This window comes from Budorcas taxicolor, chromosome 7 (genome assembly GCF_023091745.1).
Source record: "Budorcas taxicolor isolate Tak-1 chromosome 7, Takin1.1, whole genome shotgun sequence".
Classification (NCBI taxonomy): domain Eukaryota; kingdom Metazoa; phylum Chordata; class Mammalia; order Artiodactyla; family Bovidae; genus Budorcas; species Budorcas taxicolor.
In genome coordinates this window covers 16,077,339-16,094,860 of record NC_068916.1, presented here as the reverse complement: position 1 = coordinate 16,094,860, position 17,522 = coordinate 16,077,339, and the positions used below count along the sequence as shown (strand labels likewise).

Below are 17,522 nucleotides of genomic sequence, written 5' to 3'. Positions count from 1 at the left end.
AAAGTCTCCAAAAAAGAAAGGAAGAAATGATCTAAACATCCAACAATATGAGAACTGGCAAGGAAACAGATAAAATAATCAATAAAGTAATTTGATAAAATAATACACTATAGTAATTGACATTTCAAATGATGCTTATGAAATATTTTGTAACTCAGTGGTCTAGCTTATGTTAAAATGTTAAGTGTAGTAAATGTGTATAAATTGCATTTCCAAATGTATCCAGACAGAAAGGATGAGATTATATCTGAAGGAGAGTTGTACGCAAGCTGTATGTTCACTGTATTGTTGGGTGTTCTCTACCTTTCTACAATAAGCATTTACTACGCATTGCTTATTGCATGTAATATTTCTTTACCAGTGTTTCTGCAAAAAAAAAAAGAAAGAAAGTTTGCCTTCCTGAAAAAAATGCATGGAAGAAGGCCATTGTGATGCTCCATCCTTGCAAGAATAAGATATCAGTTTAGAAAACCTAATTTGAAGAAATCTCACATGTAAAATAGTATGAAGCAGAGCTCCTTGGAAACTCTGAGCAAAATATTTCTAAACATTGCTCCATGAAGTTTCTTTCCTGGCTCTGTCAGGAGGAAATTAGTGCCCCTAGGGTGGGGACCTGCCAACTTCTCCTCTAAAGGGCCACATTGTATTTTCAGCTTTGTGGGCCTGGCAGTTCTCTGCCTTGTAGTTCAAATCAGCCAGGGACAATGCATAATTGAATGGGTGTAGCTACGTGCCAATAAAACTTTATTTACAAAAACACTCGGAGGACCAGATTTGGTCCAGAGGGTGAAGTTTGTCAACTCCTGCCCTGGAAGAAGTTACAATAGTGAAAGGAAGAGGTAAAATGGAAATCCTGAGCCCCTGGATCTTATCCTAAGTAAAGTCATAGTCCCCTGCCCCCTCCTCTCCTCCCCTTCTCCAGAGAGTGTGGACTGGGCTTGCAGAGCACCTGCTCAGAGCTGGCCCTCTATGGTGGGTCCACCCAGCTGCCCTCGTTCTGAGCGACAATGTGTATATAAAATGATGAACCCACAGAAATAGACCTACAGACACAGAAAACAGACTTACAGTTACCAAAGGGGAAAGGAGGGGGGAGGGATAAAATAGGAGCTTGGGATTAATAAATTCACAGTATTGAATATAAAATAGAAAAGCAAGGACCTACTGTATAACACAGGGAACTATATTCAATATTTTGTAATAACCTATAAGGAAAAAGAATCTGAAAAACAATTATATATACATGGGCTTGACCAAAGTGTTTGTTTCCATAACATCTTACAGGAAAATCTGAATGAACTTTTTGACCAACCCGATGTATCTGAGGGCTTCCCTGGTGGCTCAGTGGTAGAGAATCTGCCTGCCAATGCAGGAGATGCAGGTTTGACTCCTGGGTCTGGAAGATTCCCTGAAGGAGGCAATGGAAGCCCACTCCAGTATTCTTGCCTGGAGAAGTAGATGGACAAGGGAGCCTGGAGGGCTGTAGTTGTGGGGTCCTAAAGAGTTGGACATGACTGAACAACAACAGCAACAAATATATATATATCTGAATCCCTTTGCTGTACATCTGAAACTAACACAACATCATAAATCAACTCTAACTAAAAAAAAAAAATGATGGACCTAGTTGGTCTTCACCAAGTGGCAATATCAGGAGAGGCCCTTGTGGATCTGGTTTGGGAAATCCTTGGCTCACTTTTTAAAACCATCTTTCACGCCCCTAGAATGGCTGTTTCTGCTTGACCCTCCTGAGGTCAGCACTTGTCCACGTGGGTGTGTGTGCACCGCAGGAGCGGGGTGGGGGAAGGAGGGCCGCTTGGCGGGGACCTTTGGGGCCTCACCCTCCACGTGCCCCTCTCTGTTCCGCAGCACCGACCTGATGCGGATGTGCTGGCAGTTCAACCCTAAGATGCGTCCGACCTTCCTGGAGATCGTGGACCTGCTCAAGGATGACCTGCACCCCAGCTTTCCCGAAGTGTCCTTCTTCCACAGCGAGGAGAACAAGGCGCCCGAGAGCGAGGAGCTGGAAATGGAGTTTGAGGACATGGAGAGCGTGCCCCTGGACCGGTCCTCGCACGCGCAGAGAGAGGAGGCCGGGGGCCGGGACGGAGGGTCGGCGCTGGGGCTAAAGCGAAACTATGACGAGCACATCCCCTACAGCCACATGAACGGGGGCAAGAAAAACGGACGGATTCTGACTTTGCCCCGGTCAAATCCTTCCTAACAACCCCTGCAAGTGGGGGAGGGTTCCTGTCTACACTTCTCTCTGGTTCAAAGGCCTCCAGAAAACTCAGGATTTGCACCTAACTCTGCCACAGTGTCAAACGGAGCTCAGAGACCGCGGCTATCCATTTCTGTTCCTCTTTGTCTTCAAACGCAGTGGTTCCATTGCCTGTTTGACTTGTCATCTGAGCACGCAACTGTGAGCCTGGATGGGGAGGGGGTTTCCACGGCTGCTGTCCTTTTGGGCCACCGAGGTTTCCAGCCCAGATGTTATTATTATTATTATTATTTTCCCTAGTAGTTTGAAAGAAAGCACCTATTTTTACAAAGTTCTTTTTTTTTTTTTTTTTTTTTTGCTGGTGTCTGAGCTACAGTATAAAACATAAATCTTCTTTATGAAACAAAAGTTAGAAAGAAACAAACCCAGTTCTAGTAGAATTCCAAGCTTTACGGAGTGGGCTTCAGGAAAGTATTTTTTCATCCAGGCTGAAGGATTGTTTTTTGTTTTTTTTCCTTCACAAAACCAGTTCCTCAAATTGACCAATAGCTGCTGCTTTTGTACTTTGGATATGGGTCTGCAGTCCTGGTGTGTGGTTCATGTACGCACTTGTGTGTGTGTGTGTGTGTGTGTGTGTGTGTGCGTGTGCACGCATGCATGCGCACGTGTGCACAAATCATGTGTGCTGAGTGGACACTTTGGGGATCCGCCCATGAAGGTTCAGCTCTTCTGGAGTATGTGAGCCCCTGCTTCCCCCACCCCCGACCCCTTCTTTCTTATTTACTGGGAGACTGTGCCCTCAACAAATTTTTATGTCCCAAATGGAGCCTCAGGAGTCTTCTCTCCCTTAACTTTGGTGAAAAATGTATTCTGCGAGCCTTGGGAGTCATTTGGAGTGATAATGGATCTTTTCAAGACCAAACAAAGCCAGGACATAGAGAAGATTTAAAGAAGACGAAGAAGAAAAGAAAAACAAGAACTGAGATAATGAAGAGTTTTGAGAATATATTTGTAACATATTTAATTTTAAAAAAGAATCTTCAGTATCAGCTTCATAAATTATTGACCGTTTCCTGGGGTGGGAGGTAGCGTGTGTGGGTTTGTCTGCCTGTGTGGGCCAGGAGGAGCCAGGCACCGGTGGCCTCTTTGCTTGGTCTTCAAGGCATCCATTTTTTCTGGGACTAAAGCCACGTTAGCTGCTAATCCTCTGGACATTGTGGTGAGGCCACACTGAGCGTGTGGGCGATGGGGTTTGATGGATGGTTTGGTTTCTGCTCTGAAAATCTGAGCCCTGCCTTCAAACACACTTGTGGCTCCTGGATCTTCTGGTTCCCTGTGTGTACCTCTCAAGCTTCCTCAGCGGGGTGTCCATGTCCCACAGGGATTGTGCAAATTTGGCACCATCAGATCTCAAAGTGGGACAGCATAGAAGGACTTTGAAAACACTAGCAATATGAAGACGTGCCTGTCGGTCCCCTCCGCCCTCAGGGCATCCGACCGTCCTCAGAACTGAGCTCCCAGAAGCTGCTCTGCGCCCAGTGACCTCAGCTGGACCAGGTGTGGAGCCTGAGCTGAATTCTCAGGTACTTAACGATCGTGCAGTTCCTAAGAGAGTCAAGTCCAGAGGAAAAACCGCTAAGGACCTTCACACTACGGAGAACATGAGGATGGGCATGATGCCACAGTTGCTTCCCTTCTGGGGTAAGAATGACCGCTGCTCAAATACAGAACATGATGGATTCATTGCCATGGTTCATCCAAGTCATCACCCACAGGTTATCTCTCGAGTGCATTTTCTCACGAGTCTAAGACTGCTTTCCTTCTCTTCTCAAGAACTGTGGGCTTCAGAACACCTGGGATGCCATGGTGACCTCCGAACCTTCTCAGTTCTTGATGAAGAACACAGGTAGACACGCATCCCAGTTGCCTCTGGCTATCTTATTTATACGATTTCAGAAATGACAGCATGTCAGAATATTTCCAGGGAGCCTCAGTGATTGGGTACAAGGAGCACAGAAATTATTTTCACCAAATTTATTTTGTACATAGACGAGGATCTGTATGTAAGTTAAAAAGGAACGAAACACATAGATCTAGGTATTTTGTTCTTTTCGTAGTAAATTTGTAGTGCCCATATACTACAGTAGCAGCAATTTTCACATTTTTCTAATTCAGAAAGGTTTTCTTATATTAGGGGAAAATTATTTATTTTAATATATAAAAATCACTGTTAAAAATCACTTTCATAAGAAATGGAGAGCATGTAAAAAAATTTTTTTTTCAAAGAAAAATAAACAGGTGAATGTGGGGTAATGATTTTTTTTCCCAGCACAGTCTACCTCAGTGTATTGTTAGGATGTGGTTCAATAATGGACATCTTTGAGACTTCAGAATTCTGTCTGGATCCGATCTGAATCAGGGAAGATTCATATCAGCTGATTCCGAATGCCAGGGACCAGTAAGAATTTTGAGGGAGGGAGTGGGGCTGAAGTATGGCTTTCATGTGAGCATAGATCCTTTTCCTGGCTGATAATATTCACCTCTGAATTCAATCTTCCTTTTTTTGTTGTTGTTGTTTGATCCTCCATCTATTGACACCGTGGCCCTCAAGAATGAAGCAAGTTTCAGGCCATCGCGATGGATCTGATGTTTCCAGTTCTGAGCTACCCTTAGCTGATGAGGGAAGCTGCAGTGTTGAGACAGAGACAGTCTTTGATCCAGCCAGCATGCTCCTTTCCCCTTAGAATCTCTGTGGAATTTGAGCATCTAGGTGCCCACTCTTTTTAGGCTGAGATGCTTTGGGTGAGGAACATATCATTGTCTTGGGAACTTCACACACAAGCACTAAATGCAGTATCTGTTGTTATTCTCTGAGTGGGAAGGGAGATGTTGAGAAATCTCAACCCTAAACCCACCGAGAGGCTGAACACATTTTTTTAGCAACAAAACCTTGGACCCTCTCATTTTGGTTTGGTTGACTTCAAGCTGATACTCTTTGACCTTAGGGACTTTGACAACCCATATGTAAGCCTGGATGGGGCCAGCAGAGATGCTGTTGTACACACCAGACCTCACTGCCCTTCCCAAACCTGTAGGCACCACCCCAGCAGAGTCACCTTTCTCCACTTGTCCTGGAGAGGTACTGTAAAGTGCTGGGCCTGCTCTTTGTGAAAGGAATTTCCCTGACTTCATTTAGCTGTCTCTGCTGCTGCAGTGAAAGAACAAGCAGGCTTGGATCACAGCCTCCTTTTGCATCGGATAATGTGGACTCTGTCACAACAGAATTCAGTCCTCGAAATGGATGTCCTGGAGGATTGTAGTGATGATTATTTAAAAAAAAAAAAAAAAAGCAACAAAGCCAGCTTTGGTTGAATTTTTTGTTGTTTGTTTTTAAATGTGTCTCATTATTTTAAAAACCCCTTTTTATTTGTGTGGCAAAATCAACATATAGTAGTTCCTCCCTGGATCAGTGATGTCAAATGCACGTCTGGAAATGTTTGTATTCTAGGAGCTGTCCTGGGTGCTTTTCTGTCCTTTTAAGCTAGTAAGAAGTGAGAAGTGTTGCTGGTTCTCTGGATAGATGTTGAGCACAACTGAAAGAAAATGTGGGAATTGATGCGAAGGTCTGCACAAACAACCCTGAGACCACTGGAGACTGCCTCCGGTTGCTAGGCAGATCTCCGTCTCTCCAACCAGAGCAGATGGTCTGCCGTGGAATGCGCTTGTTGGGTTGGGAGTTGTTTATCTGAAACAGCTATAAGATTGATCAGTGGGCAGGGTTTGGCCCATGCTCTCCATCTGGGTACATGAGCAGATGTGCTGTAGTCCCCCAAATGACAATCTTTTTCTTCTTTGTGGTGGGTAGAGGTTGGGGTTCGAGTGCCACTTGACAAACGCGTGATTCAGAAATGATGATTTTTTTCGGAGCTGGGGGATGGGGTTGCGCTGATCATATATGAATGATGCCCGTAGAATGATATCCCTTCAGAAAACCTTCTGGAATGTTCTTGAGAATACTGATCTACACCGGAATTGAGGTTGGGAATAGAAAGTACAGATGGGCATTTGTTTTTTAAAAGCTGTAAAGGAATGCAATGGACGTTCTGAGACTGTACCTGGAGGTGAATGTTTCCTTAGGGGTCCCCCAGAGACAGAGGGAACCAATGGCTTCTTGAGTTCACTGTCATCTTCTCATACGAGTCAAGGTCCAGAACCAGGCTCTGGTCACATTTTTATTTGGGTTTGGGCCCCCAAAATCCTTGTTAAAACTCAAATCAGGAACCCAGGGCTCTTGGTCCCATTTGAGAAGAAAGGAAACAGTATTCCCTCCCCTGCCCCCAAAGCGCGTGTGTCCACACACATTCAGGAATGGCTTATCTACTCTCTACCTTGCGTGCCTGGCGGGGTGGGGGCAGGGGTCCGAGCCCTGCCTGTCAGCAGCAGACACCTCCTGTGCCTCGGCTTATGCGGAAATCAACTCAGAGACACAAGACCCACCGAGAGCTCAATTCTTATATTTTTCAATGTTTTCCTACAAGAGCCAAGTAGCACCATATACAGAATATGCCTTTTTTTTTTTTGAATATCGAAATTGCTCTGCATGTAAAATATGGGATAATTACCTGTTTATATGAAAATTCGGAATAAATTATCTGAGAATACTCTTGTTCCTGTGTGGTGTTCAAGCCAGGACTTGTGAACTGTGTTAAGGTGAATCCCTGGGGTGTTGTAGGTATTTGTTATGAGAGGAGACAAATCCCTAGGTTCTTCGTAACAGTGAATCAGGAGGTTAAATATTGTTGCCATCAGGGTTAGTGATAATCCACTGATCCATACCTGTACAGTTGAATCAACCCTTTGCATACTGAACTATTTCTATACTAGTTGGTAAGTACCTGCCACCTCAGGGACCCCAAACCTCCCCAGGTTCCAAACACTAACCCTAAGAATACCAGGGAACCCTACGATCTTGCTCCATTCCACCATGCTGGAGGCCTAGATGCGGAGTAGCTGGCCGGAGCAGTGTCTGCTACTGTCCTCTTGCCCCAGAGAAGTCACACAGATGAGCCCAGAGTCAGCCTCAGGGGAGGGAAGTCTGTCTGAGGGTTTTGGTTGAGGCTGTATGTGAGTGAGAGTCAGTCCTGCAACAATCACCCACACTTCTCACTTTACCCTTCTATGATTGAGGATGATAGACCTTGCTTCATCTAACCATGTGTGTGACTGTGTGTGTGTCTGTGTGTGCATGCTCAATCGTGTCCAATTCTTTGCAATCCCATGAACTGTAGCCTGCTAGTCTTCTCTGTCCATAGGATTTTCCAGGTAAGAATACTGGAGTGGGTTGCCATTTCCTTCTCCATGGGATCTTCCCAACCCAGTGTCTCCTGCATTGGCAGGTGGATTCTTTACAACTGAGCCACTGGGAAAGCCATATGACCATCGTGAGGATGAAATAAGGTGATATTTATCCCCCATACCCCTCCAGGTTCCTCACCACTAAGAAACTGATGCCACTGCTAGGTAGTAGCCTGAATTGTGCCCCCCTGGGTTTGTGAAATTCAACAGAAGCCTCTTGGGAAAGGGAAAATGCTTTTCTCCCCAGGAAAGGATCTCAAAGATGCTTCAGTCTTGAGTGAGAAGCTGGGTGTGTGGTATCTCCTCAGAGGAGCCACTCAGACTCCTCGAACCCATGGCTAAGAGATGACTGCAGCTTTGGGTCCCTGGGACCCCGGCTCCAACTCAAATGTGAGCAGCATGACAGATGAGATAGTTGTCACAAGCAAGAGGAAGCATATGGAAGCTTTGGTATCTCCAAAGTTCTTGCAGGAGGGAAGTGATGGGGCTTCCCTGGTGACTCAGTGGTAAGGAATCCACTTGCCAGTGCAAGAGAGGCAGATTTAATCCCTGATCCAGGAAGAGCTCACAGGGTGCAGAGCAGCTAAGGCCATGCACTGCAGCTATTGAGCCTGTACTCTAGAGCCCAGGAGCTGCAACTGCTGACTCCACTCGCCCTAGAGCCGGGGCTCAGCAACAAAGGAAGCCACCACAATGAGAAGCACGCACAGTGCAACTAGACAGTAGCCTGCACTCACTGCAACTAGAAGAAAGCCCGCAATAACAGCCCCAAATAAATAAATAAATTTTCGAAAAGACTATCCAGGAGACTTCCTAGAGGAGGCGGTATCCCAATGGGGTGCTGAACTGCACATTAGAAAAAAGAGGAATGTGATACTCTTAGCATGGATGACAGTGTTGGTTGTGGCTTACACCCTGTGTGATGAGATCCAGATTTTCTAGCTGTGTATCTCCAACCTCCTGGGTGCTGCTGACTCATCCCTTGGGGTATGGTCCTACCCTCCCAGCCCATGAAGCTGACTGTTCTGCCTGGGATTGGGTCCTCAAGGTGACTCACCGAGAATCTTCAATCTCACGTACCTCCAGAAGCCTTTGTTATAATCAGAGACCCACCGGAGGCCACTTTGGCTGACACCAGGCTGCACCACCCAGACCACCTCTTCAGAAGCTACCAGGGAGGTTGTCTGCTGGGGGCTCGCAGTGAAGTCGTTCAGTTGTGTCTGACTTTTTGCAACCCCATGGAATGTAGCCTGCCAGGCTCCTCTGTCCATGGGATTTTCTATGCAAGAGTACTGGGGCTCACAACTGAGTCCTTTTTGCCAGAACTTTCCAAGGCTTAAGGGAGCTGCTTGGTCCAACATTATGTCCCCTCCCTAGGAGCAGCCACATTTGATGAATGGCCAGGGATACAAATGCTTGACCCTTGTGCCTAAATACAAGTTGAGGGTTCAGTTGTGTCCCCCACTACCTAAAAGAGATTATGTCCAAGTTCTAATCTCCAGCACCTTAGAACATGAGCTTATTTGAAAATTACATTGTAGATGTAATTTGTTCAGGTTTAAGGTGAGGTCATCTTGGAGTAGGCTGGGTCCCTGATCTGATATGATGGTGGCCCTTATAAAAGGGGGAAAATTGGACACACACACACACACACACACACACACACGCACACACACGGAGAGCATCTTGTGCAGATGAAGATAAGAACTGGGGAGAAGAGTCTGCAAGCCAAGGAATGCCAAAAACCACCAGCAAACTGCCTTCAGGAGGAACCAGCTCGGCAGACACCTTGATCTTCAACTTGCAGCCTCAAAACATAAAACAGAAATGATATTGTAACAAACTCAATAAAGACTTTAAAAATGGTCCACATCCAAAAAAAATCTTTTAAAAAGGTGAGATAAAATACAAATGGATAAAAGTTCTTTGTGGCTACAACCCTGGAGTCCTTTTAGTCTCATTCCCACAGACTTGCTGGGGCTCCTCCAAGGTCTCCTCACCTCCACTGCATCTGAACTCACTGTCAGGACGGAAAATGATTCTAGTTACTGTCCTCTGGAACATGCAGCTGGTCAGCATTCCTTGGTGTCTAGTTATGTTGTTGTTAAGTCGCTAAGTTGTATCCGACTCTTTCTGACCCCATGAACTGCAGCACACCAGGCTTCTCTGTTCTTCTCTAGCTCCTGGAGTTTGTTCAGATTCATGTCCGTTGAGTGGGTGCTGCCATCCAACCATCTCATCCTCTGCTGTCCCCTTCTCCTTTTGCCTTCCATCTTTCCCAGCATCATGGTCTTTTCCAATGAGCCAGTTCTTCACATCAAGTGGCCAAGGTATTGGAACTTCAGCATCAGCCCTTCCAGTGAATATTCATGTGTGATTTCCTTTAGGATTGACTGATTTGATCTCCTTGCAATCCAAAGGACTTTCGAGAGTCTTCTCCAGCACCATAAATCAAAGCCATCAATTCTTCAGTGCCCAGTCTTCATTACGGTCCAGCTCTCACATCCATACATGATGTTTAGAGCATAAACCAAAATTTTTTTCTGCTTGGCTTCAGTCTCACTGTCTCACTGTTTTCTCTGTGAGGTTAAGACATATTCTTGAGCTTTCTTTTTAGATGCAAAATGGAATGTGACATTTGGACAAAATGTTGGACCAAGACTTCTACCCATTGAAGCTATCCATCAGCTCATTTGAAGTCTCCTCTCCTCCCTTCCTTGGAGAAATGTATCTCCAATTGTAAACTGTATCACAATCATTTAGAGGGTTTTGAAAATTCAGATGGCTGGACCTCAACCCAAGTGATCTGGGATGGGGATGGAGAATTTTCATTTCTAAAAGATTCCCAGGTGATGTTGATGACATTATTACAGGCACCACACATTGAGAACAGGATTCTGGAACATCACCAAGCTGATGTGAGACAAAGAAAGAAAGCTGAAGGTCATTAACCAGTGTCAAATCCACACTAATTCATATAACAAACTATTCAAACACTAAAGGTTTACTTTCTGAAACATTTGAAACGGATCCACTAAACTATACTTATGCAAATATATCACTTTTTAAGTGATAAACTGCAATAAAAGAGCAATTTATTGGGATTCCAAACTTTCTCTCCATAACCCAATCACAAGATGTTAGTTACTATCAATGGTTTAAAATACAAACCTGATCAGTCACCTTACATTTATTTTTAAGATTTTTTTTTAATGTGGACCATTTTTTAAAGTCTTTATTGAATTTGTTACAATGTTGCTTCTGAACTTTGGTTTTGGAGGAAAATCTTGAGAGTCCCTTGGATTGCAAGGAGAGCCAACCAGTCAATCCTAAATGAAGTCAACCCTGAATATTCACCAGAAGCACTGATGCTAAAGCTGAAGCTCCAATACTTTGGCCACCTGTTGCAAAGAGTTGACTCACTGGAAAAGATCCTGGTGTTGGGAAAGATTGAAGGTGGGAGGAAAAGGGGACGACAGAGGATGAGATGGTTGGATGGCATCACCAACTCAATGGACATGAGTTTGAATAGGCTCTGGGAGTTGGTGATGGACAGGGAAGACTGGCGTGCTGCAGTCCATGGGATCACAAAGAGTCAGACACAACTGAGGACTGAACTGAACTGATCGATGTTGCTTCTGTTTTACCTTTCGGTTTTGGGGCCACGAGGCATGTGGGATCTTAGCTCCCTGAAAGAAAGTAAATTGAAAGTGTCAGTCGCTCAGTTGTGTCCAACTGTTTGTGACCCTATGGACTATAGCCCTCCAGGCTCCTCTATCCTTGTGATTTTCCATGGAAGGATACTGGAGTGGGTTGCCATTCTCTTCCCCAGGGGATCTTTCCAAACCAGGTATTGAATCCAGGTTTCCTGTGTGGCAGGCAGATTCTTTATCACTGAGCCGTCTAGGAATCAAACACTCACCTCCTGCATTGGAAGCATGGTTTTAACAAAAACCACTAGGGAAGTCCGTATCACCTTATTTTTAATTCTTCAGTTCTGTCTTCAGCAGATATTTACCCTGTTGCCCTATCATAATTAATACTGTACTTCCCTTTTTATTCCCCAATATGTCCCAGTTGAGAAGGAAAATTATTTGATCTCCCTTTTAATAGAACATACATTATGTGCAAATTCTGAAGTAAAATCTGTGATCTAGAAATAATCAGACTTATTGCCCCTGTTGTCATTACTTTGTTGACAAAGGTTCAACTAGACAAAGCTATGGTTTTTCCAGTAGTCATGTACAGATGTGAGAGTTGGACTATAAAGAAAGCTGAGCACTGAAGAATTAATGCTTTTGTTGGAGAAGACTCTTGAGAGTCCCTTGGACTGCAAGGAGATCAAACCAGTCAATTCTAAAGGAAATCAGTCCTGAATATTCATTGGAAGGACTGATGCTGAAGCTGAAATTCCAATACTTTGGCCGCCTGATGGGAAGAATCAACTCATTGGAAAAGACTCTGATGCTGGGGAAAATTAAAGGCAAAAGGAGAAGGGGATGACAGAGGATGAGATGGCATCACCAACTCAATGGACGTGAGTTTGAGCAAGCTCCAGGAGTTGGTGACGGACAGGGAGGCCTGGTGTGCTGCAGTCCACGGAGTCACAAAGAGTCAGACACGGCTTAGCAACTGCACTGAACCAGTTGCCCGTAATCTAACCGAGGGGAAAGAGTTATGAAAAGCAGACATTATGAAAAAAATTTATAACATGTTATATAGAAAGAGCAGAAAGAGAAGAGGGTGTCAGAGGATGAGATGGCTGGATGGCATCACCGATGCAATGGACATAACTTGGGCAAACTTTGGGAGATGATGAGGGACAGGGAGGCCTGGTGTGTTGCAGTCCATGGGGTTGCAAGGAGTCAGACATGACTGGGCAACTGAACAGCAGGAACAATTTAGAAATAACTTCCAGGAGAATACGCAAGGTTTTCTCCAGCCAACACCAATTGAAATAGAACAACATGTCCTATGTAACTTTAAATTTGGTAGAACACACAGTGAGGAAAGCCAACACAAATAGAGGAAACTTTTTTTTAACTCTCTTATTTAATCAAGGAAATTTAATGTTATCATTCCAAAATGTAGCCCCATAAGAATCAAGCACAACATATCGTTTTCTTCTTTCTGAAGCCTGGTAGATCAGAGGTAAAGAATCTGCCTGCAATGCAGGAGCCGCAGGAGATGTGGGTTGGATCCCTGGGTTGGGAAGATCCCCTGGAGGAGGGCATGGCAACCCACTCCAGTATTCTTGCCTGGAGAATCCCATGGACAGAGATGCCTGGCAGGATACACTCCATAGGGTCAAAAAGAGTCGGAAACACCTGAAGCAACTTAGCACACACTTAGCAAGCGTGCATGCTCAGTCACTCCGTTGTGTCCAACACTTTGCAACCCTATGGATTGTAGCCTATCAGGCTCCTCTGTTCATGGGTTTTTCCAGGCAAGAATACTGAAGTGGGTTGCCATTTCTTTCTCCAGATTTTAACGTTACAGCCCATCTAGTTCAAAAGTTAAATTTGATCTGCATTAAGATTTTATAAGGTTTCCAATTGTGAGAAAGATTCACACAAAGTATTTTTAAGCTTCTTTAATGTCCTAGAGTTAGACTCATCTTTCTAGTGCAGTTTTAGATTTTGTTTCATGACAGAATTTCTATGTTTACGTAATGTTTTGATATACTCTATCAGCAACCCACTCCAGTAGTCTTGCCTGGGAAATTCCATGGACAGAAGAGCCTGGAGGGGCACAGTCCATGGAGTAGTAAAGAGTCGGACATGATTCAGTGACTGGGCATGATTCAGTGTGCACACACACACGTCAGATATATGAAACTCAAGATTTCTTCCCGCTCATACTTTCCACCCCCTCCAACTTACTGGGGAATTTTGGTGCGCTTTGACTTCTAATATAGATTCATATGATGGAAGTTGCAATTTTTTATTATCTGAATTTAATTGTAGCAAAAGGAATAATTTTTCCCCCTCATTGTAAAACTGCTCTATCTTTATCTAAAAATAAAGCTACAGGGACTTCCCAAGTGGCCCAGTGGTTAAGAATTTGTCTACTAATACAGGGATGAGGTTTGGTCCCTGATCAGGGAACAAGGATCCCACAGGCCACAATGCAGGGGGCAAGAGTGCAACTCAGACCTGATGCAGCCAAATAATTAAATGAATGAATAAATGTAAAGAACAAATAAAAATAAAGCTACGTATTTTATTTTTGTTAGAAATGAAATTAAGCATTTAAGTGATTATGAAGGTGTTAATTCCAGCAAAAGACTGGGTTAAAACTGCAAGACATCTCAAGAGTATATATTCCAACAAAGCACAGTGTAAACAATACTAGAAAACTCCAAGACAGAGTTAAAAGAGAAGTGGGATGTGATTGAAGCAAGGAGCAGAGGGAACCTGATGAGGAATTGATATCACAGTGAAAATATACACAAAGAATATTACAAACAGGTGAAAGACATCAACCCACACAATTAATTCAAAGGTCTTTAAGCAAAGAAAATACATGGGAAACAATAATGAGTTACACTGTGGTCTAAAAATCAGAGTGAATATTAAAAGATTTTAGAGAATACAAAGCTTAAATAAGCAAGAAAATGCTAACTGGGAATGTCTGAACATGAATAAGGTAGAGGTCAACAGAACACCATTTTTAAATGATCAAAAATCATATCAAGTCAGAATTCTATACCCAGCATCAGTATTGCCCCCAATAGATAATTTTAAAAACTTAGAGTAAAACATTTCATTGTTAGCAGTCTTGAATTAGACAGACTAGTAGAGTGAGTTATGAAGTCCAAAGGAAAGTAATCTCAGATTGAAAACCAGGAATGCAGGAAGACGTGAAGGGAAAAGGAAAGAATAATTTAGAAATAAATAAAAATGAATTTTGCCTTATAAAGCAATTCTAGAACTATCTCATGGATATTAAAACACATGTAGAATTAAGATGCATGACAAAAGCAATAGAAAAATCAGGAATGTTGAAAAGGAACTGAAAGTGTTCTTAGGTATTAGCATTTGGGAGATGTGACAAAAGCAATTAACTGTATTGTTCTATATTAAATAAACAATTCAGAATTTGACCACTAAGTAATTGCACATGTTTTGTATAAGATTGCAAGTAATAAGTTTATAGAGGGAAAATTGAATAATCATCATCAGTGAAATAAAGAGAGTAAAGAGACTGTTTCTGTTTCGGTCAAAGGGTAAGGATATCTCAGATTGACCAGTGATTAGGTGAAATGTAAATGTACAGAACATTGAGTTCTTATTAATGACTCTGTAATATAGACTTCAAAGACTTGTTAGCAGATTTTTTCAACATTCTTTTATTGATAAACATTTAAACAATCTGTAGTTTTCTCTATGAAAACATAAGTTGTATGGAAATTTTAGCTTATGGAAATGTCCGTAACTATTTTTATAGAAGGTATCCATAAAAAAAAAACACTAAAATGTTGAAAGTGAAAATAGCACCCCATTCACAAATCTGTTTAATTTTTCATATAGGATTTCATATTATTCAATAGAATCTAGTATTACCAATAGCCCCAAATTCTTGTATTTGGGGATAAAGACTTAAGACTCTCTCAAGTCCTTTTGATTTGAAACATGAGGTGTGTCCTCTGGATTGGATTGTCCCCTGATTGGGTTGTCCACTCTCTTACCCTATAAAAAGGAGAATCAGAGGCAGAAGTTACTGCACTTCCTAGCCAGCTACAGGCTGTCTGCATCTGTCTGCATCTCAGGAGTGGTCAGCAGAAGCTCTGGAAGATCTTGGAAGATGGGGAAAGCTGAACTGGACAGATTTCCAAGCCATCCTCTTCTGGTAAGTGTGGAATCCATATCGATGGCAAGAGGATCTATTAAGATGCGTTTTTTTTTTTTTCCTTGTGTAAAATCTAAGTTAGAAGAATTTAGTTCTTAAAACAAGATACATTTCTTATTGAAAGTTATTTCCCGAGTGTTAATGTTTCTTAAGAAATAGTCAAGATTTTATATAGTTTTGTATATGAAGATTTCTTGAGATAATGAAAAGTGTGGGGTTTTTTTTAACCACAATCCTTGGGTAGTGAAAGTAGTATTTGGCCCTAGAGTAGCTAAATCTTTCTCCTCTGTGGACAATTTGCCCACAACATGTTTGGTCTTTTTTTCTATTTCTTTTTTCTTTAAATTTCTGTTCTCTGCTTCAAATAGACCTTCCCCCATCTCTTTGTCATCCACCATTGCAGTTAATTTATTTTTCCTATTCTCCCTCCTTACTTCTCATCCTCCTTCCTCTTTCTCTCTCTGTCTCTCTGTTGGTCTATTGCCTACCATAGCACTTAATTACACTTAACACTATCATTAGACATTCCTTAGTCTATAGCCCTCTTCTCTCAACAAGACTGACATAATCTGGGGTAATAACTTGGTTAAGTCAAATTCCAAGTTGTGGGTTTTGGTGCACAACTCAGCATATAATGGCTGCTGTATAAATAGGCAGTTCAAGTCATTTTTCTGTCAAACATTCTTTTATATCTTGACTAATGCGAGGGGTAGCATTGATAATAACAATGGGAATAAAATGAGCTTTATGGTTTCTTTTTTAAAAGTCTTCAGAAGACAGAAATGTGAGATTTAAAAGGAAAGGTGGGCTAATGAGGTTTACAGTTTAAACAGATTAGTGTGAAGAGTCTTAATCTCAGTGACAACTTTACTCTAGCACAAAAGAGATTAATTTATTTTACAACTGTAGTCATGTGAATTTGTTAGAAAAATTTGTGAAGTGTTTTTTGGAATCAGCATAACATCTCTAAAACTAAGACATCTGAGCACCTTGAAAAGCCAAAACAATAAGTGACTATACCCATGGAACTATGAAATTTCTCATTCTTTTCCTCATTGAGTACCCAACTTAGTGAGAAAAGCAATCGAAAAGAAGTAGCTAATACTACACATAAATAAATAAAAAATTTTAAAAATTAACAGAGACAATGTGAGATAAACGTTTATATGGCATCAGGAAAGGTCATTCAGTGGAAATGGCATTTTGTAGATTAAATGAAAGGTAACAAAGAATTCAAAAGTTGTGAATCTTCAAGAGGATTCAGGAAGGCAAATAGATGGCTAATTGGTGTAAGAGTATGGGGTGGTAGGGCATCCAGAATGCCATTCAAGGGTAGATGAGATATTAGTACCAATTAGTGAGTTTAGGGGACATTGAGATAAGGATGAATTATTTGGGAGAAATGATTGGTTCAGCGTGGGACCTGGTCACTGTGAGCTGAGTCATGAATGTTATCACTGATGTGGGTGGGCAGATGGATATTTGAGTTTCAGGGTTGAAGCCAGATCAGTGAATCTGTGAACATTTCTAGTTCATGAAAAATATTTGAAGCCCAGGAAATGGATGAGATTGCCTGGAAGAAGGTGTAGATGTAGAACAGATGTGACAGCAGGACCAACTTCTAAGAGCATTGATCATTAAGTGAAATAGGGGAGAAAGGAGTAGGCGGAGGGGAGGAAGGGGGTAAGAAGGACTGTCGATGGTGGGAAAAAAGGAACTTTATGAAAAGACCCTGATGCTGGGAAAGACTGATGCATGAGGAGAAGGGGACGACAGAGAATGAGATGGTTGGATGGCATCACCCACTCGATGGACTTGAATTTGAGCAAGCTCCAAAAGTTGCTGATGGACAGGGAAGCCTAGTGTGCTGCAGTTCATGGGGTCATGGAGTATCAGACATGACTGAGTGACTGAACTGATGAAGAGGATATGTCTTTTCTAAGTTACTTTATGAGCAGGAGAATATTTGAGTGAAGATGGGACTTGGGTTTGAGAGCAAAGTATCTGAGGGTTGAGAGGCACTTGATCTCATTGGAGATGAGGCACTAAAGGAAAATAAAAACCAGGTGACTGTGTGTCTTAAAGTGAAAAAGAT

General features: G+C 42.6%; 1 protein-coding gene across 4 annotated transcripts in view; it reads left to right on the top strand.

Annotated features, from left to right (window-relative positions):
- INSR (insulin receptor) overlaps positions 1–6,882 on the top strand; it is a 147,607-nt gene extending 140,725 nt beyond the window's left edge. For all 4 annotated transcript variants that reach the window (XM_052642523.1, XM_052642522.1, XM_052642521.1 and 1 more), the window contains one exon: positions 1,870–6,882. In XM_052642523.1, the coding sequence (XP_052498483.1) occupies positions 1,870–2,224 (355 nt within the window). In that variant the 3' untranslated portion in view covers positions 2,225–6,882. The remainder of the gene's footprint in view (positions 1–1,869) is intronic.
- Positions 6,883–17,522: the final 10,640 nt, after the last annotated feature.